The sequence below is a fragment of the Cnephaeus nilssonii genome, assembly GCF_951640355.1.
Source record: "Cnephaeus nilssonii genome assembly, chromosome: 19".
Lineage (NCBI taxonomy): Eukaryota > Metazoa > Chordata > Mammalia > Chiroptera > Vespertilionidae > Cnephaeus > Cnephaeus nilssonii.
Genome location: NC_137090.1, coordinates 50,899,438 through 50,923,203, shown reverse-complemented (window position 1 = coordinate 50,923,203; position 23,766 = coordinate 50,899,438). Strand labels below are relative to the sequence as shown.

Sequence of the window (23,766 nt, the reverse complement as noted above, 5' to 3'; positions counted from 1 at the left end):
TTTTGAAAGTTTGATTATGTTTCTTGGTGTGGGTCCTTTAAAATTTTAATTGGAGTTTGGTGAGTTTCATGTATGTTTATATTTATATCTTTCATCAAATTTAATAAGTTTTCAGCCACTTCTTCAAATATTCTCTTCCTCTTCCTTTTTCTAGGACTTCCATATGTATATTGGTCCTTTGGATTGTGTTCCATGGGTCTTTTAAGCTCTATTAGTTTTTCTTCAATCTTTTTTCTCTCTGTTCCTCAGCCTTGAAAATTTCAATAGTTTTATCTTCAAGTTCACTGATTCTTTTAATTGTTCAAATCAGCCTTTCAATCCTAGTAAATTTTTCATTGTAGTTTTCAGATCTAGAATTTCTTCTTGATTTTTTTTTTTTTTGGGTCTGGTATTTTCATTTTGTTCACACATCCTTTTCTTGACTTTCTCCACATCTTCCTTTAGTTCTTGAATGTTAAGACAATTGTTTTAGATCTTTGTCTAATATATTTGTCATTAAGTCTTTTTCTTAATGGACCATATGAATGGGGCCACATGTTCTTATTTCTTTGTATGCCTTGTGATTTTTAAAACACATCTAGTAATGTGTTAACTGAAAATCAGATACTCCTCCCCGAAGTTTTGTTGCTTTTTGTTATTTTCACTTATTTTTATTGTTGTCAGCTGTCTTTGTCAAGACTAGGCCAGAGGTGTAAACTTGTTTTTCTCATAGGCCATTAAGTCTCCTGCTAGTCACTTCAGCTAGAGAAGGGGCTTGCAACAAGGGGAGAAGTGCAACAACAATAGCTGCCAACCTCTTTGCCTGTACCTTTGTGATCAGAAGCAGCAATCAGTGATGGAAGCACAGATCCCTGATAGTTAGGACAGGGTCCCTTTTACCATCCTAGCTCCCACACTGTGTGAAAGCTGCTGAACACTGCCTGCTATGCAGCTGGGGGTAGGAGACGGGTAGCTGCTACTGTGCCAAGAGCTGAAATTGACCAAAATTAACCAGTTTACCAGTCTTTCCCTGGAAGTTGTAAGCCTTTAACAGATTCAAGTTCCAAAATAATTATATCATTACTGGTGTTATTTTAACCATATTTTCTGTGATTGATCCCAAGAAAACTTTAGTTATGAAACCATGTGGTCAATATTTTATAAAAATACATATTTATTGTTTCAATGTTCTTACATCATACAAATACCTAGTCATATACTTAGTCTTCATGTTAAATATAAACAAACAGAAAACTAAACAAATCAGCAAAACTGCTGGAAAATCCCTCCAAACCATGAACCCTTATCAAAAATGCACACTGAGAGGATGAAATGATCTTATCTTAAATCACCATGCTCTGAAGGTTAACTGCAGCCAAATGTGAATGTGTAAAGAAGCAATAAAAACAAAGTGGCGTAGAATAGTACACAGTGAGCTAGGCAAGTCAAATGGCTCCACTGAACATTTCGGCAAAGTGTCATCTTTGTGTAACAAAGATCAGGGGCTTGACCTCAAACTACAGGGTAATTTCAAAGCAATACCAGGAGAGCATGACCAGAAGACTTGGTAGTCACATGACTTCAGAACATGAGTTCCCAAGGATCCACCAATGAGGAACACCTCCTCTTTACTCTGAAAGCCTGTCCCAGAGCCCTAACTCAAAACCAGGTTACTAAAAATGACTAAGGATCAGCACCTGTCTTGAGAATTCACAACTGTAGCGATAGTACATGCGTGCATTTAATACCTGGAGAACTCTTGCTGAATTACAGAACAGAAAGTTTTGAATGTTAACCTCAAGAGAAAGTATGATGTTGTGGCTAAAATACCCAGGTCAGGACTGGCCTGACATGTCTTCCTATAAACGGTGAGATCCAAGTCCATGAGATAGGAGACACAGCTTCCTTAGTCTTCTCTCACGGGGTGCACTGCCGCAGGGGCCTGTCCTTGTCACAAGTCTCCCACGGTCCTCTTCCGGCCGGAGCAATGGAAAAAGCCGGTGGGGTGATCCCAAGAACTCACCACACCCAAATCCCACACACAGGCATAGTTCAGCCCCAACAGTTCACATTCTCAGCTAGGACACAGCTCCATGCCAGCAGTGCAGGATGGGACAGCCTATGACGGCCACCAGACACCCAATCTCTGAGTGCAATGGCAAGGATGGCCATCACCACTTCCCAGAAGGCATCAGACAGACTTCCATGGTGGGTCAATTACGAGGCTCTGTGGCCGGGGGGCTCCGGACCGTGGACATGAGGTGGGACTTGTAGGTTTTGCTCAGGCCTGTCATCCAGAACTTGAGCAGTTTGACGTTGTCCTCCTCGGACGCTCCGAGGATACTCAGGAGCTTCTGCGTGTCCTCTTTGGGCCGACTGTCCACCTTGGTGAATTTGAAAAGGACCTTCACTTTGCTGCAGAAACAAAACCAAACACTCAGATGCCACAGCACAATCACTGAGCTCTAGTCTGCAAGCAGAGCTGGAATTCAAACCCTCAGAAGGGACAGCACAGCAGGGCCGAGCCCACCTGCAACCTTAGGGTCTCTAGTTTGCCCATCAGTTACAGCCTTGGGCAATATGGCTGGTGTATCAAAATGGAAAAAAAGGAGAAAAAAAATTTCCCTTAAATTCATTAAAGGATTTCGTTGATCCTAAGCTCTGCTGTATTATTTGAAATCAGGATAATACTTTACTAACTAAATTGGACAAAAAATTACTAAGAAGGCAGAAGGAAAAAAAGTAACTTGCTTTAGTGAAACAGAAATATCTATTTAACTGACTTTCAAAATTTTAAAGTTAATTCAGCAGCAAAAATAAATGCTTCCCTTGGAGGCAGGTGCCACCCCCGTCTCACAGAGGAGCAGCCTGAGGCTTGGGGCACCTGGTCATTTGCATGGTGTCACCCAGCTAATACATTCATGGCGGAGCTGGTGTTTGAACTCACCCTTAACCTGTGCTCTCAACTGCCTCTCTGGTAGCCACAGCCTCACCTCTTCCTTTGAAAACAGCTTCTGGTTCTCCTTAGCAGACACACTGCTGCTGGCAACCACCCTCTCATCAGCAATGAACACCCCAGGAGTGCAGTGGCCAGTACTTACTTCATCCACTCTTCTTTGAGGCAGATGAGGCACTGGTCAACCACATCCACAGACAGATTCTGGTTGGTCAGAGCAGCTTCCATCTTGTTCAGAATGGTCGGGCCCACTGGGAACAGGGAGGGGCACGGCAGGCGGGGGAGGGAGTCAGCACAGGAGGGGAGGCACACGCCCTCTCCCGCTCTCGTTCGGGTGCAGGCGGCCCACCCAGAAGCACCCACCTCGGTCTGCAGCCACAGGACTCCCACTGGTCACCACAAACTCGTATTTGCTGAGAGACAGGTCGTCCTCACACCCAGCCGGGGGGAGGCTGGAGGGAACGGCTGCGTGGACCTCCACTATGACAGCGAATTCTGTAGCAATACAAACGCACTGCTCCAGTGAGTGTCCTCCACTCGGCAAAGCCCATCTCTGCTTGCTGCTCAAATCACCTGATCACCCAGGGAAAACCCATCTCCGGAGATGAACACTTGGGCATTTAAAACTATCTGTGGTTTATTTGTAAATAGCTAAGGTTTAACTTTGGCCTCAGTTAGACTAACAACATATTATTTTACAGTAACTACTAATTATATGCCTCAATTTGCTTACTACTGAACAGCCCTACGACCGCTAGAGAGAGGTGCCACAATTCCCCCATTTTATAGACAGGGAAATGGACTCAGAAGCCAAGTGACTCGCCTGAAGCCACTAGAAGTGGTAAGACTTTCAGCCCGTCCTGAAACCAGAGCCTGCAATCTGAACTGGATCCAGGACAGAGGCTCTGCCTCTCGAGCGCTCAAGACCCAGCCCCGGTGCTGAATGGAGGCTGCTCAGGGCTGCCGAGGCCAGACGCTCTGCCACTGCCCCTCCCACCACCCGAGCGCAGGGCTGCTCCTTGTAGGTGCTGGAAGCCCCAGCCACCTTGGCAGCTGCGATGGACCCAAGCTGACTCCTGAGCTTCCTAAACCAAAAGTGAGGGGTGCTGATGAGCTTCTTGGTAGTAAGCTTGTCGGCGCTGAAGGTGGAACCGGCTGAGCCATGGATGCGAAAGATGCATTTAAGGTCTATAAAAGGGGATCATCTGAGATCATGCTCCCCAGCACGTCCTCAGTTTTGGCTCAAACAAGCTGTTTAAAAAAGGCATGTAAAAGGAAGAAAACACTTGGAGAGGACAAGGAAGTACGACAGAACCTGAGAACAAAGGAGCCCACGAGACGCATGAACTATGAAGGCGGCTGTCGCAGCCCAGCAAGCCCCCAGCTCGACGGCATCCCTGACTCACCTGCCTAGACGCAACTACAGCCCTTTGACAGCCACTTGTGTTGGTCCCACTCCCAGACTGTGGCCTGCCCCCAACTGAGAACCATGCCCCGTAAGCCACCCTTACTACGAACTTGTCCAGTCCAAACCTCCTCCATTGTAAAGGCAGAAACCAGAGGCCCAATGACACTGGGAAAGCTGATCCTGCAACGTGGGTCCCCTGCTCCCAAGGCCAGCAGGTGACATCCTCAAACGCACAGCAAAGGCCCAGGTCCACGTCAAAGCCCTGAGTGCTGGGCCTCAGGTGAGGAGAGCACGCACCTGAGGAGAGCACGTGGGCGGGGATCTGCACGTGGGGGCTGAGCCCCAGGAAGTTGCAGCGGTAGGCCTCCTCGTACTGGCTGCTGTAAGGGATGATGCGCACACAGCCCACAGGCAGCATGGTCTGAAGAGGAGAGAGGGACTCAACCGACAGCAGGTGGAACACCCGGGCCCTGCCTGTCTCCATCACCCACCTTCCAGGACCCTCCTCAGCGCAATCCAAAGTCTCCCTCCTCCCAGGAGGCGTCCCTGGTCACTCAGCCCCACTGGGTGTCTCCTGGCCATTGGTCATGTAGAACTTGTGCTGCCTTTTGCTTTATGGTGTTAATCCTATCTAATAAAGAAGGAGTTAATCCCATCTAATAAAGGAGTTAATCCTATCTAATAAAGAAGGAATATGCTAATTGACTGCCATGCCCTCAAAGATGGCGGTGCCCAGTCCCCTCAGTGCCACTGGGGCGGGCAGGCGTGTGGCACGGCCTGCCTCCTGAGTCCCCCAGTCTCCTCAGCCCCCCTGCTGCCCAGGGCCAGCCTGAGGCGCAGGCAAGCCTTGGATGGCAGCTGCCCAGCTGCCCAGGGCCGCCTGAGGCTCAGGTAACCAGGGCCGGCTGAGGCTTGCACTGCCGGCAGTGGCAGCAGCAGAGGTGTGATGGGGGCGTCGCCTTCCCCTGATTGCCAAGTCGCCTCCCGCCCCTGAGGGCTCCTGGACTGTGAGAGGGGGCAGGCCGGGGTGAGGGACCCCCCTCCAGTGCATAAATTTTCATGCACCAGGCCTTTAGTTCTTAAATAATTATTTTATTTCTCAGATAACTGTCTCTTCCCTCACCCAACAGAGATTACACGCTTTCTGAGAGATTGTCATATTCATTTTGTGCCCTCACAGGCCTACGCAGCAGAAGGCAGGCATTCACACTTTCTGGTGACTTAAATACATGCGAGCCAAACCCGGCCATGGCACCCATCGCACTCTGGGAGGGAACAGCATGCTGCCCCTCGCCCCCCTCATCGGACTGCTGCGCAGAGGCAGTGCAGCGACACAGAACTGCTTCCACAGCAGCTGTGACCACTTCAATGGCTTCTGCGAGTGTCTCAGGGGGTGAGGACAGGAGAGAGGGTCATTAGTTCTCAATCTATCAGGAAGCATAGACTCCTTCCACTAGAAATAAAAGCCATAAATAACTGTCATTTTTAATAGTGGAGGGAAAACACGGATCTCAGGAAGGAGCATCAATGCACCCGAAGTCAGGGTGTTTTCAAAACCACTCAACAAACACTGTCCTGCTATAAAACAAGTAAGGAAAAGAGACACCCTTACCCGGAGAACTTCAAACGCTGACAGGACAAGGTCTGTGTCCCTACTTTTCCAGATCACCTGGTTCCCCATGAGAACGTGCCAGGCCAACATGCGAAAAGACGAGGCACCCAGGACCTGAAAGACAGAGCCCAGTGCTCTCTGCCCTGAATGTGCATCCTGTCCAATGGATGCTACTTGTGTGTCCATCTGGAACCTTCTCTGTATAGTCAAGGAAGACAGGTCAGAGACAAGAAGCCACTTAGCTCCTCGGGGAGGCTGAGCGGCTTGCCCAAGGTCAGAAGAAGGCAGATAGTAGTCCCCAGATTTGTACCTAAAAACCAGATCCCAAAACTCTTGCACATTTCATAAGATCTTTCTCCCATTTTTATTTTTGAAGACTTGAAGTAGAAAAAGTATGAGCAACATTTACCTTCTCTGGCGACACACTTTACTTTGCTGAACCACTTGAAAGCAAGTGGCAGGTCTCAGGACACTGCAGGCTCGGAAGAGCAGGGTCTCCACACAGCCCTCATGCCACACCCAGACGCCGCCCGACGAGGCAGACCCAGCATCCAGAGCCAGATCGCTCCGCGTCCTCTCCAGCCAGCGCTCTTTCCACCAGGCCTCGTCCTGGTGCCACGCTGACCCCACCCTGCCCGTTCTGCTCTCATCCAGACCAGCCTCACACCACCCCCCCCCCCCCCGTGTTTTTAATCTTCTCAAGAATATGCTTTTAGTTACTGCTTTTTTAGAGAGAAACATCCATTTGTTGTTCCACTTCTTTATGCATTAACTGGTTGCTTCTTGCACGTGCCCTGACGGGGCATGGAACCGCAGCCACAAGGAGGTTGCTGGTTACTCCTAACCACCCTGTCCCTGCCAGTTCTTGAAAACCATGAGCCCCAAGGACCAAGTGTGCTGGAGGGAGAAGTGAAGAACAGGACTCTACCCCTCTGCTGCCTACCTGTCTCATGTGCCGAAGGGACTTAAAGACGGACAGCTTCCGGGGCTGCCAGCTCTCACAGTCTGAGAGCGAGGAGGAAGCTGTGGGGCATTTGGTCAGCTCCCGCCTCTCCGCACCCTCTGGCAAGACAGAGGCTTTTTCCTCTTCAGCCTCAGAGTTGTCCCAGCTTTCTGATTCCTCTTCTAAATCTGCAAGACGGACAACAAAGACAGCTATGAAGCCTGCTGCCCCCTGGACTCCTCCACTTCCTGGCTGCGATGGTCTCCTTGTGTGACCACTTCAGCCCAACACACCTCATGGTTAAGCTATTAGAGACCGTGGGTTTCTGGTTTGGGCCAGCCATCTCTACTACTCCTTACTGTTGTTGTTAATCCTCACCCGAGGATATTTTTCCCATTGATTTTTAGAGAGTAGAAAGGGTGGGGGGGGGAGACACATCGATTGGTTGCCTCCCACACACACCCCAACCAGGGCTGGGGATGGAACCTGCAACCCAGGTACATGCTCTTGATGGGTAATCAAACCTGTGACCATCCAGTGCACAGGCCGAAGCTCTACCCGCTGAGCCACCGGCAGGGCTATACTGCTCTTAACCTAGGAGCCTGGCGGTGGGCTGGGAGGGCCCGGGGCCTCACTGCGTTGTCAGGCACCTGCAGGACTGCGAGCTGTTCCCACAGGGGAAAGGTCACGCAAATGGCACGAGGACAGAGCCTGGCTGCCGAGCTCCTCCACAGCCAGGCACTATTCCAGGGCTTCCTCACCCTCTTCACCCTTTCACCCTCAACACCAGGGGTCCTCAACCTTTTTAAACAGGGGCCAGTTCACTGTCCCTCAGACCGTTGGAGGGCCGGACTATAGTTTAAAAAAAACGATGAACAAATTCCTATGCACACTGCACATATCTTATTTTGAAGTAAAAAAACAAAACGGCAAAAGCACCCGCATGTGGCCCGCGGGCCGTAGTTTGAGGACGCATGCTCAATACCATCCTCCTCATTTTAAAGATAAAGAAACGTCTGTTATTTCAATTAGTCTTCATACAATCTTCACCTGGTGAGACCCGTGGGGAGAGCTGTGCCCAGCACACGGAACAGAGCAGAAGGCAGGCCCTGCAGATGGGTCAGCCGCCCCCAGAGCCTGTGCTCTGAGCCTCCTATGACCAGGACACCGACCAACATGTGACAGGAAGCCCTGGAGGTCTGTCCGGATGCACGGGGCTCTCTGTGCAAGTATCTCTCACCCTCTTCACTAGCCTTGAAATTCAGAATCACTACAATAACGGACTAGTCTAGGGCCAACCTGTCCATGATTGCAAAGTTTTCTCTCTTCTGAGTATCCTCTGCTCTCGCTGGAACTCTATTTCCTCTTCCCTACTCAGGAGAGGGTTTGAGTGCAAGCGTGTGGAAGTCACCTGACTACAGGAGGGGCCTTGAGACAGCTCCACTGTTTTAAGGTCAATTATTTGCCACCGCAGCACACCAGCAGGGTTAGTAACAAGCTATACACACACGCACCACGGTCAGATCTACCAGCCACACCGCTGAGACTAGACCTCAAGCACCAAGTGACTGCCCCCTGGAGTAAAGCACAGCGGGCGAGACCAGGGGTTCCCGGGCTGCTGTCCTCGGCACCAGCCCCTGGGAGCTCCTCAGCGCACGGGCCCTGCGCCCAGACACCAAGAGCTGACCCCACCCCTGAGAGGGCGGCCCAGAGACAGTGAAGTGTGGGAACCGCCACCCTTGATGGAGCCCTGGGTCCGGCGGCAGCACAGCACTCTATTGACGAGCACAGAGGAAGAGTCCGGAAAGACCAAGCACTTGGTTAACGATAAAACAGGGACAAGAAAGCTTCCCATCAGCCAATCCTTCCAGACCGACGACCCGACAGTGTGTTTTCCTGGCGGCCTGGGACAGACTCCTGGACTGTCCAGGAATGTGAGACAGGACATGAAAACAGGAGCGCCTGGGTTAAAGGGCAAGCTTCTCTGCAGAGGCTCCTCAGGGGCTCATCCCCAGGGTGCCCCGGTCAGCTCTCTGCCGGCCTGGAGGAGGCCGCTGGCTGGGATGGCCCCAGAGGCCACGTGGGCAGAGGGTGCCCCCGCTTACCCGCGAGCTTCTCCATCTGGACCAAGGTGTCCTCGGTGGGCGCGCCCTCCAGGAGCTTCTCCGTCAGCCGGCTGCCGCATGCCTTCAGGAGCCTGAGAACAGAGCCGGCATGTCTCTCGCCAAGAGAAAGCTGAACCCGAAGCCCCTCAAGCCTCTTCTCTGACTCCCAGTTTACAGAAAACAGCGTAAAAGAACGTGTGAGCGATACCACAATGTGATCAGCCAGATCCCACACCAATGGCCCAGCTCTCCCAACAAAAGGCACAGGAAAGCAGGGTAGGAGACACTATTCCAGACAAGGGATTTACAACAAGCCACACACTGCGTGTGGCCTGATTCAAAAGTCACTTCTGAGGCAAAACAGGAAAAGTGAACGTGGACTAGGCTGGATGGTACTAAGAAATTAGTCCATTTTGTTGGATATGATCATGGTTTTACGGTTGAAATAATACAATTGACATTTGCTGTAAAACTCTAGAAGAAAGTGAGGGGCACATGAAAAAGCAGGAAGATGCTGATGGCTGCCAAAGCGGACGACAGGATGCCTGGTGCACTGTACTGTTTATTCCACTGTGAGCGGTTTAGAAATTTCCTAGATAGAAGTGATCTTTAAGGCCAGGAGGGATGTATGTGGGATGGTGGGGTTCGCAGGTCCTGGGAGCTGCACTTGAGGGTCCTCCTCTGAGCTCCTCGCCCACCAGGACCTTAGAGGATGAACCCTAGACTTCACACTGACAGCACAGGAATGAGAATCTGGGGGGTCTTTGGAGGATCGTGCAATGGAGGGACAGAAACAATCGAAGGCCAGAGGACAAACAGGGTCATTTCAAATACATCCACCAACCCCTTCCCAAGAGGAAGACGGACCCTCTCCTCCGGACGAGGCTAGCCCCAGCGACACAGCACAGTCCTAACAGCGGGACACAGCCGGGTGGGGCTGCGGCCGGGTCAGGACCTTGCGTATCCCACCCCTTCTCTCCTTGCTCACTCACTCTGAGGGAAGTCAGCTCGTCTGTCCGCACGGCAAGGGGCTGAGGCCTCCTGCCCACAGACAGCACCAACGTGCCAGCCCCGTGAGGAAGCCAAGCCAGATGACGAAAACCTCCTTAGAACCTGAGCCAGAACTGGCTAGCTGAGCCTCTCTCCAACTTCTGACCCACAGAAGGTGTGGGAGATAAATGCTCATTGTTGTTTACAAAGAAGGAAGAAGATCCCTTGCCTTGGAATACCTTTTTTTTAAAACGTATTTCTACTGATTTCAGAGAGAAAGAAAAAGGGAGAGAGAGAAGCATCAATGATGGAGAGCATTACTACTGATGAGCTGCCTCCTGCACACCCCTCACTGGGGATCGGGGGCGTGTGCCCTGACTGGGAATTGAACCGAGACCTCCTGGTTCATAGGTAGACACTCAACCACGGAGCCACGGCGGCCGGGCCTAGATTTTCTTTAGAGGACGTTTATTAAGGCTGGGGACAGCGAAACAAAGAAGGGCCGAGGATAGAAGCAACAGGAGAGGGATGCGCTGGGGAAATGAGCCTCACTGGCTGCCTCGGCTCAGTAAGAAGTCCGAGAAAAGGGGGCCTAAGGCCAGGGCCGGGGCTTAGCCTGAAACGAGCTGGGAGCAGCCGCTGCACACAAGTCCCTGGCTGCAAGCCTCCTGGGGGCCCTAAGAGTTTAGGGGGGCCCGCCTGTAGGGAAGAAGAGGGCGAGGGAAAGGCACAGCATGCTCCTGGGAGGGAGCGTGCACGCTGGCACTAGCATTTAGCAACATCGCTGGGAGGGGAGCTCTACAGGGCGCGTCCTGCACTCCTCAGGGAGAACGGGGTCCAGGTCAGTGCTCACTACATTGCACACCACGGAGGCCCAACACTGCTCTTCCCCAAGTCCTCCTGCTCTCTCTGGAGATGCTGAAAGGCCTGCGGCCTCCTTACCACGCGAAGGAGGTGTGCAGGCACGCCCACAGGTTGTCATCGCTGGTCAAGGAGGTGAGCGACCGGGCGGCGTTGCCGTTCCTCTGGTGCAGGAATGGGGTGAAGGCTGTGTTCATCCTCTGGGCGCGCTGTGGGCACCCAAACTGCTCTGCCTCAAAAACCTGCAACGCAGAGGAGGGCAGCCCTGCACCCGAGCACAGCAGCCAAGCGGCCGTGGGCTCCCAGCCAGCATCCTGGTGCTGCCCAGAAGCCTGTCCCCAGCCCACGCAGAGCACAGAGCACCAGTCTCGTGATTCCGACAGACGGCTGGGCAGGGGAACTGGGAGCATCCCCTGCCTCTCCTACGACAGCCTTCTGGGGCGCTGGAGAGACATTGAGGCGGCAGGCGTGCTCATGGCCATGACTGTCATGCTCCACATCTATCCAGTCCTCCCGCTCCAGGCACATGGAGGGCTCACCATGCAGAGCATATGGGGGACATGTGATCAGCACCCTCACTTCCCTCGAGCAGGCAAACGAGCAACACTCAGTATGGCTGTCGGGACCCTACAACGAGCAGATCCCCCCCAGTCCCTGCAATAGACCAGCAACCTGAGCCAGAGAAAAACTGTTGCCAGGCATCACCTGGCCTGCCCTGAGGTGCAATGCCAGCTGGGGGTGGCGGGTCTGCAGTCTGGTTAGTGACCAGGCCTTTGCAACGGAGGTCAGAGGATGAGGACATCAGGTGAAGCCAGGTCTGACGGCAGTCAAGAAGCCAGAGCTGAACCAGACCAGGACAGATCAGAGACCAGAAAAGCAACCAGTCTGATTGGCCGACGGCCGGGCCTCCAGCCACAACTCTGACCGAGGCCAGGAAACGACCATTTACTAGCAGACAGAGCCGCAACTGCAGGAGCACCCGCGCACGCCCTGCGGCCCACTCCCTCCATCTGGTCACCTTGAGCGCCTTGCCCTGGAGTTCATCGATGATCCCGCGGATCTTCCCGAGCAGGAAGGGCCAGGAGTTGATGAGGTAGATGCGGTCCATCATGATGGTGATGATGCTGTACCAGCGCTGGAAGCCCCGGGCCAGGCTGTCTTTGATGAAGAAGGTGTGGCTGAACACAAACCCGTGCTGCTCGTCCCCAAAGAAGATAGGGCCTTCACGGCCGGGGCAGACCTGCGCCAAAGCAGACAGTCCTCGCCTTGCTTCCAGGACAGAGTCAGCCTCCCGCTCAGATTCCCTTCTAGCATCAGCCCCCGTTAATTATGGAGAGGGAAAGAGGAGGGGGTGGGAGGAAAACCGCTCCCATCTCCTCCTGGGATCCAACTGTCTGTTATCCTGGAGTGCAAGGGCCAGCCAAGTAGGCTTATTTCTTTTTTCTACCTTGAGCCATAAGTAACTCCTACACAAATAAATCTACCCCAGACTCCTATCTGCCAACATCACTCTGAGATACACTTGAGAGCGGCAGGTGAGACAGCCACTGCGGAGCCCACGTGGTAAAATGTGCTGCATTTGTAGGCCAGGACTCGGGTCCCATGCCACAGCCACGCTCCCTGTACACAAACCCCATCGGGCATCACTGCCTGCCAGCTAGCAGGTTCGGAGCAGAATAGCCAGAGGCAGGAAAGAGCCGAAGGTGGGCACACGGAACAGCAGTGAGCTCTGAGAGTGGGGTTCTGGTCTGACCAAGTGGACATGGTGACGGAAGTCTCAGTTACTGAATTATGAATTCTTCTGGAGAGAGAAAAAAACATAAAAGCTAAGACTGAAACTCAACAGCAGCATCCACATAGTTTAGAAACAATGGACTCCCTCTTCAGGAGGATCTGAGAGCACATGATGATTGAGGGGGAAAAAGATGATGTCTGATATGGTAAACTACGTATCCTAGAAATATTCCATACCTTAGAAATGTGTCCATTAAGAATGAACAAATAACAAAAGTTTGGTGCTTAAAATGATAAGCTAGCAACCACTTAGAAGCCATGAGCCCAGCACTGCGTGTTTTGGGTTCTGGAGAAGGGACCCCCGTGGCCCCACCCCGCTCAGGGTCTGCCTTCTGTCTTCCTTCCCACAGCCCTCTGGGCCTGTTCAGGGAATCCTGGGGTACGAGATCTCCAAGGACAGCTCCCCCTCCCACACCGCAGTGCCCACCTCACAGCTCAGGCTCCGCACGCAGGCCTGGCGGACAATGCTGAAGAGCTGGGGGTGGCTGGGGTGCTGATGGCTGACATATTTAATCGAAGTCTCTTTATCATGGCTCAGGTACCCGGGATGCCCCACAGCAAGAGACCGGCAGCCCTGCCCACAAGAAGGAAAAGAAAACCAGTCAGTGGGGAAGCAGGCGCCATGTTTTCTTGCCCTGAGCAGAGCTGAAGCAGGGACTCCATACAGTCGTAACTGCATGCTAGTTATACTTCCCTGGGGATTCTGCTGTTTCCTGACGAGAACCAGGATGCAAAGACCACAAAGGTCTCACAGGGTGTGAGCACAGATCCAATCTACTGAGACTCATGCAGCAGGTGTTCAGAAAGCTCTACAGCCCTGGCCGGTGTTCTCAGTGGTTAGAGCGTCGGCCCACACACCAGAGTCACTGGTTTGATTCCTAGTCAAGGGCATGTGCCTGGGTTTCAGGTTCAATCCGTAGCCCCTGTCAGGGCACGTGGGAAAGGCAACCAATCCACGTGTCTCTCTCACTTCGATGTTTCCCTCCCCCATCCCTTCCACTCTCTCTAAAAATCAATGGGGAAAACGTCCTTGGGTGAGGATTAACACAACAAAAAGCTCTGCACACATTACCTCTTTAATCCCAAGGACAGCCTTATGAGCAAACTAGTGCGACTCCCATCACACAGAAGGGACACCTGAGGCTCACAGCTGCAAGGGCTCACAGTGCGCTGTGCTGGCATCTGTCCTTGGTGTTGACACAGCCACTTAGCAGGAGTCTCAGAAAGAGGCCACAGGTATTAGCATCAGTGTGAGCAAGAATCCAACATGCCTCTGAGGTCAGGGCCCAACCCAGGTCCCTCACATGAAGAAGTGACCTGGTGAGGGAACTTAAAGCAGCACACAGGAGCCCCCGGACCCCGCGAGGAGGAAGCGTCCGAGAACACCAGCCAGAGGGAATCGGAGCCTGGGATGGGCCAATGTGGACACGAGTGTGAACACGAGCGTGTGGTGGGGGGCTGAAAGGCAAATGGGATGGTGGTGGCGACAGCCTGCTGGCACAGGGCGGGTTGAAAGGCGGAAGCTAGGGTGAAGGGAAGAGCTAAAGGGACATAAAAGAAGCAAACTCCCTCCATGGAGAATGGTCTGCACACACCACTGGAAGACCCCACTTCCTGGGAGGCCCACCCATTGCACCACAGGCCCTGCTGCCCCCAGGAGGCCCCCAGCATAAGCACGAGTCCTGGAGGGAGAGAAATGGCCCAGCCCCCAAGACACTCGCCTCACACATGTCCGACTTCTTGGGTCCCGGGCTGCTGGACTCTGTGCTGGCCCCTTCCGCTGGGCTGTGCGTGCAGATCCCACTGCTCATCTGGATGCCGCCCTCCTCCTCCTCGGCCTGCTCCCCCTGGCCAGGGCTGTCCCCAGCCCCCTTTGGAAGAGGGGCGTGCAGAACCTCCGTGCAAAAGAGAGTGCGGGGGCCATGGAGCTCACAGAAGTGGCAGAGGGCGACGATGGCGTTCATGGTGCCCTGGAGACAGCACCGGCCTGTGTTGGGAGGAGGGAAGGCCATCAGCCGCCTGTGTGCTCACACCACAGAGCCGTCAGCAACGCTGGAGCCTGGGACTGGGCAGGTATCGCCAGGGGCTTCCCATCCGGCAGAGGTGGCCACCCAGCAGGCAGCACCAGCCGAGCACCTACCCTGAGCCAGCACTGCCCGTGGTGCAGGGAGAACAGGAAGAGTTCCACGAGGAGTTACAGCCAACAAGAGGGAAAAGATACTTCCGTGATCACATAGACGGCCCTTCAGTCAGAGTGCTGAGCGGGCTTCGAGGCCACAGCACAGAGGGCAATGCCGAGGGAGCTCAGCCTCGGGGGGCGGGGGGGGGGGGGGGGGGGATGTGAACAGCTGCCTTCTCTGCATGACACACTAGGAGTGCCTGCACAGGGGTCCTGGCTGAGCCGCACCAGAGAGGGACGTGGTCTCATACAAGGGCTCCTCAGCAAGCCCTGAAGGAACAGAGAGCAGGGAGCCAGGAGCTGAGGCGGGCACGGCTGGGGGCTGAGTGTTGGCAGAGCTGAGGGAACAAGGGCAGAAAACCAGGACGAAGAAGATGTTAGGGACCTTTCAGGCCATGGCAAGACCCTGAACTTCTCTGGCAGAGATCAGAGAGCCTTTGCGGGGTTCTGCTGAGAAACATGATAAACATGAACCTTGAGTCATGCCTGTGAAGCCGATGGTGATGGCAGAGGGAGCACGGGCTAGAGCTGAGCAGGGGGTCAGTCCGGTGGGGCCAGGGCACCTCGATGGGGCCAGGCCTCTCCCAGAGCCTCGATGTGAAAGGGAGGGAGAGCTGGACAGGGTGACAGATAATGGCAGGCAGTGAGGTGAACTCCAGTGTCACCCTGGAGACCAAGTGAGCACCAGGGGAATCGTGAGAGGAGCAGAGGCCGGGCGGGAGGCCGCGGAGGGTGGGCCCAGCGCACAGCGGAAGGCTGGGCTTGGGCAGCTCGTCCATCTGAAGGGAGGCAGAGCAGGGTGTGAATGGAGACAGTGTCCGCTAGTTGGGAAGCATCAGGCAAGGCTGTAAAGTAGGAGCGTGTCCACTGGGTGGCAGGCAGAGGAGGTTTGGAGAAGAGAATACAGGCACGAAGGCACGGAGGAGAGACAGTGATGTCGGCTTACAGCACGTGTGTGACGTGTGTGTGTGTGTGTGGGGGGGGGGGGGGGCGAAAGCCAGTCCCTCACATCAAAGACAGCAGCTGTGAGCCGGCACTTAGAGTAAAAACACTGAAAAGCCACGTGCCTCGGTCTCACGCACCAGCCACATTTCAGGTGTTCCCGAGCGGCTGCACTCACAGCCATCGTTTTAAAAGGACAGTGCAGATCATGGAGGGTGCACCCTGGGGCGCAGCGTTCTACTAGGAAGCCTGGCTCAGAACCATCAAGGAAACATTTAGGTTCCTGAATAAACCCTCTTCTCCCACCCCCACTACAAGCCAAAGAAGGTGGGCACCCTCTGGCCTCACGCCCATCCATGTAGGCAAGGGCCCTGAGGGCCTGCCTGGGACACGAACCTACAGGGAAGCAAAGCCTCAGAGTGGGAATATGTACAGCGGGGGGGGGGGGGGGGGGGGGGGGGAACAGTCCCCTGGGAGGGTGCACCCTGGGGGGCAGTGTTCTCAACAAACTGCCTGAGGTTGCCCCTGCTGTGCCCTCTGAGCAGCCCCCTGCCGTGGCTCTGCTCTGGTGATCAACCCTCAGCTGCCACGACATCCACAGTCCTCGTCCCAGAGGCAGGGGCTGGGGCTCAGTGGGAGGGGGCAGCAGAGCCCAACACAGAACCGACACTGGAAGAGAAAGTCAGCTGGTCCGACAGCAAATCAGGCCTGGGCTCAGACACACGGACACAGGGCGGCTGGCAGGTGTGGAGAGCCAGGGCCCTGTGTTCCCGGGAGTGGGCAGTGGAGAGGAGACGGAGTTTGAGAGATAGGAGGGCGTTCAGTGGGGAGCCTTGAGTTACGAGCCTGGACTATAGTATGAGAGCAGCTGAGGAAAAAGGTCCCCAGCACTCCTCACAGCCTTTGGCTGACTCCCTCCTCACCATTCAGTCTCTCCGTGCGGTCCCCTGCCAGGAACAGCACCCCTAATCCGCCCACCCAGAAAAGCCGCCACGTCTCACCTCCCCCCCACCGCTCTCTCCCCGCCCTGCGTGAGCATTCCCTATGTGGAGGGGCCTTGTCGTGTCCACAAGTTCCTGACACATGGCAGGCACCACATTAATAGTTTTGGAAAAGTGACTTAGAAGCTGCCCCCAGTGAGATGACCGTTGTTGCCACAGAATGTGGAGGCTCATTGAGGGTGTCCAGAAGCAGGGAAGGTTCAACCACACCATCATGGGGAACACCAAGAGCCTCGTGTCATGGGAACCAAATAAACTGAATTTCAATAAAGGGTACACATGACTTACTACAGTGAAGTCAAAGAAACAATGGTTTAAAAATTCATGTGGGACACCATTAAATTTACAACATCCGCATATAAGGATGCCAGAAGGAGAAGAAAGCAAGCCAGAGATAGAGAACGTGTTTTAAAAAATGACAGAAAACTTCCTGAGCCCAGTGAAGAAAAAAGTCACACAAATCCAGAAGGCACATACAAGATTAAACCCAAAGAGATCCACACCAAAACACATCACAAAGTGGCAAAAAAAAAAAAAAAGCCAAAATTAAACACAAAGAGACAATCTTGAAGGCAGCAAGAGAGAAAGTCAGTTACCTACAAATAAGTTCCTATTTGACCCAGCTGATTTCTCAACAGAAACACTTTAGGCCAGAAGGATTGGCATGAAGTATTCAAAATGATGAAAAGCAAGGACCTAAATCCAAGATTGCTCTATCCAGCAAGGCTATCATTTAAAATAGAATGTGAAATAAAGAGCTTCCCAGACAAAAGAAGATTAAAGGAGTTCATTACCACCAAACCAGCATTTCAAAAAATGCTAAAGGAACTATTTTACGAAGAAATTGAGAAACATAGGCATTGGAAAAATAGCAATAAATAAGTATCTATCAATAATAACCTTATATGTAAATGGAATAAATGCTCCAATCAAAAGACACAGGGTAGCCGAATGGATAAGAAACACGACCCATATATATGCTGTCTACAAGAGATGCACCACAGAGCAAAAGATACATACAGGCTAAAAGTGAAGGGATGGGAAAAAAATGTCCCACGCAAATAGAAACAAAAAAAAGCTAGGGTAGCAATACTTATATCTGACAAAATAGACTTCAAAAACAAAGGCCATAAAAGAAACAAAGAAGGTCAGACATCTCTCATAGCAATATTTTTGCAGATATGTCTCCGAGGGCAAGGGAAACTCAGGAAAAGATAAACAAATGGAACTACATCAAATTAAAAAGCTTGTGCACAGTGAAAGAAGACATCAGCAAAATGAAAAGAGAACCCACTGTGTGGGAGAACATATTTGGCAATGATACATCTGATAAGGGGTTAATTTCCAAAATATATAAAGAACTTACACAACTCAACACTAGGAAGACAGACAATCCAATAATAAATGGGAAAAAGCCCTGGTCAGTTTGGCTCAGTGGTTAGAGCACTGGCCTGCAGAGAAGGGTTGAGGGTTAAATTCCTGATCAAGGGCATGTACTTAGGTTACAGGTTCCCCAGCCCCAGTAAGGGTGCACATGGGAGGCAGCTAATCAATGTGCCTCTCATGATGATGTTTTTCTCTCCCTCCTCCTCCCTTCCACTCTCTAGAAATCAATGGAAAAGTATCCTCGGGTGAGGATTTAAAAAGGAAAATTGGGCAAAGGACCTAAATAGACATATCTCTAAAGAGGACATACAGATGGCCAATAGACATAAAAAAAATGCTCAACATCACTAATCATCAGAGATGCAAATTATAATTATAAAGAGGTGTCCAGCTGGGGTGGCTCAGTGATTGAGCATTGACCTATGAATCAGGAGGTCATGGTTCAATTCACAGTCAGGGCACATGCCCAGTTTTCGGGCTCGGTCCCCAGTGTGGGGTGTGCAGGGGAAAGCCAATCAATGATTCTCTCTCATCATTGATGTTTCAATCTCTCTCCTCCTCCCTTCCTCTCTGAAATCAATAGAAGTATATATATATTTTTTTTAAACTACAAAGAGGTATCACCTCACACCTGTCATAATGGATACTATCAATAAATCAACAAACAAGTGTTGGTGAGGATGTGGAGAAAAGGGAACCCTTGTGCACTATTGGTGGGAATGTAGACTGGTGCAGCCACTGTGGAAAACAGTATGGACTTTCCTCAAAAAATTTAAAATGGAACTGCCTTTTGACCCAGGGATCCCACTTCTGGGAATATATCCTAAGAATCCCAAAACACCAATTAGAAAGAATGTACACACCCCTATGTTCATAGCAGCATTATATACAACTAGAAGCCCGATGCATGAAGATTCGTGCTAGAATGGGCTTTCCTTTCCCTGGCTGCCAGCCCCGCCTTTTCCACTCCGGCCCAGCCCCTTTCCGCTCAGGCTCGGGAGCCGCCTCTCTCCACTCCGGCCCCGCCTTCCCACGCTGCCCAGAGGCCCTGAGAGACCAGGGGTGGGGCAGAACGCACCGACACAAGCATCCCACCACCGTCACTCGGCGCCTGTGTATGCAAATTAACTGCCATCTTTGTTGGGTTAATTTGCATATCACTCCTGATTGGCTGGTGGCATAGCAGAGGTACGGTCAATTTACATGTTTATTATTAGGTAAGACTAGAGGCCCAGTGCACAGATTTGTGCACCGGTGCAGTCCTTCGGCATGGCCTGCATGGATCGGGCTGAAGTGGGCATCCAACATCCCCTGAGGGATATAGTAGTGCATGAAGCGACAGGCGGCCCAGGGGGAACCCGGGCGGGCGCTGCGCCACTACCGCTCATCCCGACCCCGCTGCGCCTGCCGCCGCTCAGTAGGCTCACTACCACTCTGCTGCACACCCATGACCGAGAAGCGGTTGCGGGCTCACACCCAGTCAGTCCCAATGCCAGTCACAATCTCAGTCCCAGTCTGGATAGGGGAGGGGCATGCAGGGGGAGTGTCTGTGGGAGAGGCTCGTGCTGCCATAGCTGCGCTCGCCAGCCATGAGCCCCACATCTGACCTGTAGGTCAGCTAAGTGGTGCTCCCGCTGTGGGAGCACAGTGACCACCAGGGGGCAGCTCCTGCATTGAGCATCTGCCCCCCGATGGTCAATGCACATCATAGTGACCGGTCAACTGGTCTCTTAGGCCTTTATATATACACTAGAGGCCCGGTGCACAAAATTTGTGCACAGAGGGGGGTTGTCCCTCACCCAGCCTGTACCCTCTCCAATATGGGACCCCTCAAGGGATGTCCGACTGCCCGTTTAGGCCAGATCCCACTGGGCAGTTGGACATCCCTCTCACAATCCAGAACTGCTGGCTCCCAACTGCTTGCCTGCCTGCCTTCCTGATTGCCCCTAACCGCTTCTGCCTGTCAGCCTGATCACCCCCTAACAAGTCCCCTGCCAGCCTGTTTACCCCCAACTTCCCTCCTCTGCCGGCCTGGTCACTCCTAACTGCCCTTTCCTGCAGGGTTGATCACCTCCAACTGCCCTCCCTTGCAGGCCAGGTGCCTCCCAACTGCCCTCTCCTGCTGGCCATCTTGTGTCCACATGGGGGCAGGATCTTTGACCACATGGGGGCAGCTATATTGTGTGTTGCAGTGATGATCAATCTGTATATTACTCTTTTATTAGATAGGATAGAGGCCTGGTACAGGGGTGGGGCCAGCTGGTTTGCCCTGAAGGGTGTCCCTGATCAGGGTGGGGTTCCCTTGGGGCGTAGGGCGGCCTGAGTGAGGGGCCTGTGGTGGTTTGCAGGCCGGCCACGTCCCCTGGCAACCCAAGCGGAGGCCCTGGTATCTGGAATTTATTTTCCTTCTACAATTGAAACTTTGTAGCCTGGAGCGGAGCCAAGCGTGGGGCTCCCTCCGAGGCCAGTAGCCATTTGTGTTGGGGTTATAATTGAAACTTTGTTGCCGTAAGCGGGAGGGCCCGGCCAGGGTGTGCGGAAAGCTTTGTTTCCCCTGTTGCCGGGAGCAACCCTGGCCTGCTCTCTCAAGCTCCATTCTGCCGCCATTTCTGTTTGAATTTGTTTACCTTCTATAATTGAAACTTTGTAGCTTGAGTGGAGGCTTAGGCCTGGCAAGGGCAGGCGGAAAGCTTGGCTTCCTGTTACCTAGGAAACCTTGCTCTCTGTGGCTATAGCCATCTTGGTTGGGTTAATTTGCATGCTCGCTCTGATTGGATGGTGGGCGTGGCTTGTGGGTGTGTCAGAGGTATGGTCAATTGGCATATTTGTCTACTATTAGGTAGGACTAGAGGCCCGTTGCACAAAGATTCGTGCAATAGGCCTTCCTTCCCCTGGCTGCCGGCACTGGTTTTCCTCCAGCACCGGGGACCCAGGCCTTCGCTATGGCTGCCGCCTTCCGTCTTTGCTCCGTCCAGAGTTTCGCTCCGGCAGGAGCCTTCAGTCTTCTCCGCTCCAGCTGGAGCGCAGCCGATCCCGAGTGTCTGCATATGCAAATTAACCCATCTTTGTTGGGTTAACTTGCATACTCACTCCTGATTGGCTTGTGGGTGTTGCAGAGGTATGGTTAATTTGCATATTTCTCTTTTATTATTGTAGATAGCTGGAAACAGCCCAAGTGCCCATCAGCAGATGAGTGAATAAAAAAGCTGTAGTACATTTACACAATGGAATACTACTTAGCTGTGAAAAAGCAGTCTTACTGTGTGTAACAACATGGAGGGACCTGGAGAGTATTATGCTAGATGAAATAAGTCAGTCAGAGAAAGGCAAATACTATATGATCTCACTAATAAGTGGAATCTAATGAACAAAATAAACTGAGGAACAAAATGGAAGCAGAAGCATGGTTACAGGGAACAGACTGGATGGTGCCCAGGGGTGGGGGAGTGACTGGATAAAGAATACATATACATACCCTATGGCCACAGGGAGGCGGGGGAGTATGGAAGTGGGCAAAGCGGGGGAGGGGGAACTCCTGTAATAATATCAACATTAAAAAAAAAATGTTTTGATTTTTAGAAAAATCCAATGTGAAGAGGGGGTGAGGCAACCACTGATGAAATAAGAACCTTGGAGGAGTAAGTGTCGGACCCAAACTAAAGGAGGGGTGTGAGCCCTGGAAGGCCACATCTTCCTGGGACGGCACATACTCAGCGGACTCACAGGCCCTGTCCGGCCGGACTAGGGCACTCAAGGTCATTCCCAAAGGAATCAGGTAGGACGGTGGCAGTCATACTTCAGAGAAGACCGATGTTTCGTAGGTAAAGAAAAAACTCAGAGCTAATTCTAAGAGCAACAAGCTGAGTGGCATGAAAAAAGGTCAGGCCGGTTCCAGCCAACCTCAATCAGAGCACAGAGGAGGACTGGGGATTCCAGCTGCACTTCGCCAAGGACCTCTTCAAACACAAACACGTGGAACCGCACCTGTCTGTGACACAGAAAACGCTCCCACCGTCTGCACCCTCCCCACGGCCGGTCAGAAGGCCAGCCACGGGGCACAGAGGCTCCTGAGGAACACTCACCTGGAGACGCCCAGCCCTGTGGGCCGGGCCCCCCATCTCTCCAGGCGCCACCCCCGCCGCCCTAACCGGACCCGGGCCGCCTCTGACGGCGCCCCCAGGACAGAGCTGCGGAAGGTCAGTCCCCCCTCCCCCGCCCACGTGGCGGAGCAGCGACGCCCCACGCCCGGCGGCCCTGAGCCTGGGCCCGCCCCCCCTGGTCTCCCCACACGACGGGAGGACGGGAGGACGGGAGGACGGGAGGACGGGAGGGCGGGAGGGCGGGAGGGCGGGAGGACGGGAGGACGGGAGCGCGGAGCGCCGACCCCGCCAGGCCGCTCGGAGGCTGTTCCCTCGGGTGCCGCCGGACCTGCGGGCAGCGGTGCCACGGCGTCCCTCCTGCCCCTGGCGCCGGCCCTTCCGGGAGCGACTCCGGCCCTCGGCCCCGGCCGCTGCTGACCGGGGACGGTCGCAGCCGCTGGGACAGCCGGGCTCGGCCTCCGGAGGAGGGGGCCCGCCCACGGGCGCAGTGGCGGGCGGGGCCTCATGCCCACCTGGGGCCGCGGGGAGGCAGTCCCCGCTCCCACCCCAGCCGGGCGGGCGGCCTCGCCCCTCAGAGCAGCGGCCTTCAGCCTCGTTCGTCTCCGGCCATAAACCACTAACCACCACAAACGACCGCCTTTGCCAACGCGGCAAAACGGAAAGGTACCACTTGCCTCGCTCACTCCCCGAGGCTGCGCGCTCCCGGGCCTGCGGGGCACAGACCGCGGCCCTCGGCCCCAACCACGAACCCGCCCCGCCCCACGCACCTGCGGTCCGCACGGCCCGCACCGGCGCACTTCACGCCTCCGCCGAGGGCCCACCCCCGCTGGGTCGCGGCGCGCCCCGGGCTACCGCACGCCGAGCCGCCGCCCTGGGCCTCAGTCCGCACGTCCCCGCCGCGAGCCGGACTCAGACGGCGGGGAGCACCGCCCGGGCCGCACTCAGACGCTGAGCACCTGACAGCTCGCCTTCGTCCACGGCCCGCCCAGCGCCCTCCTCGCGGGCCCAGTTCCCTCCGCCACCGCTGCGCCCGCGCCCACTCACCGGACCAGACCTCCGCCGCGGAGCCGCCTCGGGCGCCTGACTTGGCCGGGGCCGCACCACCCGCCCAGGAGGCGGAGGGGCGCACGGGCCGCACCACCCGCCCAGGCCGGGGAGGGGAGCACGGGCCGCACCACCCGCCCAGGCCGCGGAGGGGCGCACGGGCCGCACCACCCGCCCAGGCCGGGGAGGGGCGCACGGGCCGCACCACCCGCCCAGGACGCGGAGGGGAGCACGGGCCGCACCACCCGCCCAGGCCGGGGAGGGGCGCACGGGCCGCACCACCCGCCCAGGCCGGGGAGGGGCGCACGGGCCGCACCACCCGCCCAGGACGCGGAGGGGAGCACGGGCCGCACCACCCGCCCAGGCCGGGGAGGGGAGCACGGGCCGCACCACCCGCCCAGGCCGGGGAGGGGCGCACGGGCCGCACCATCCGCCCAGGCCGCGGAGGGGCGCACGGGCCGCACCA

The 23,766-nt window shown here is 54.3% G+C and overlaps 1 protein-coding gene across 4 annotated transcripts; it reads right to left on the bottom strand.

Moving 5' to 3' along the window:
* Nucleotides 1-1,193: 1,193 nt before the first annotated feature.
* On the bottom strand, nt 1,194-23,408 carry FLCN (folliculin). Of its 4 annotated transcripts, none has more exons than XM_079797391.1 (12): nt 23,301-23,408; nt 14,370-14,635; nt 13,076-13,222; nt 11,873-12,094; nt 10,936-11,096; nt 9,004-9,095; nt 6,899-7,086; nt 5,956-6,069; nt 4,641-4,764; nt 3,299-3,430; nt 3,081-3,186; nt 1,194-2,394 (listed from the first exon to the last, which is right to left on the bottom strand). In XM_079797391.1, the coding sequence occupies exons 2-12, from the start codon at nt 14,610-14,612 to the stop codon at nt 2,193-2,195; spliced, it is 1,731 nt and encodes a 576-aa protein (XP_079653517.1). In that variant the 5' UTR covers nt 14,613-14,635; nt 23,301-23,408; the 3' UTR covers nt 1,194-2,192. The 4 variants fall into 4 exon arrangements, with proteins under 4 accessions (XP_079653517.1, XP_079653520.1, XP_079653519.1 ...); XM_079797394.1 differs by lacking the exon at nt 23,301-23,408 and adding an exon at nt 23,213-23,235; XM_079797393.1 differs by lacking the exon at nt 23,301-23,408 and adding an exon at nt 23,024-23,158.
* Nucleotides 23,409-23,766: the final 358 nt, after the last annotated feature.

Coding starts and splice junctions, on each gene's coding strand:
- FLCN (XM_079797391.1), bottom strand. CDS start 14,612: ATGAACGCCATCGTCGCCCTCTGCCACTTCTGTGAGCTCCATGGCCCC. Junction 9,096..10,935: donor CTGCACACCTCCTTCGCGTG/GTAAGGAGGCCG, acceptor CTCTGTTCTCAG/GCTCCTGAAGGCATGCGGCA. Junction 3,431..4,640: donor CGCCCACGTGCTCTCCTCAG/GTGCGTGCTCTC, acceptor GTATTGCTACAG/AATTCGCTGTCATAGTGGAG.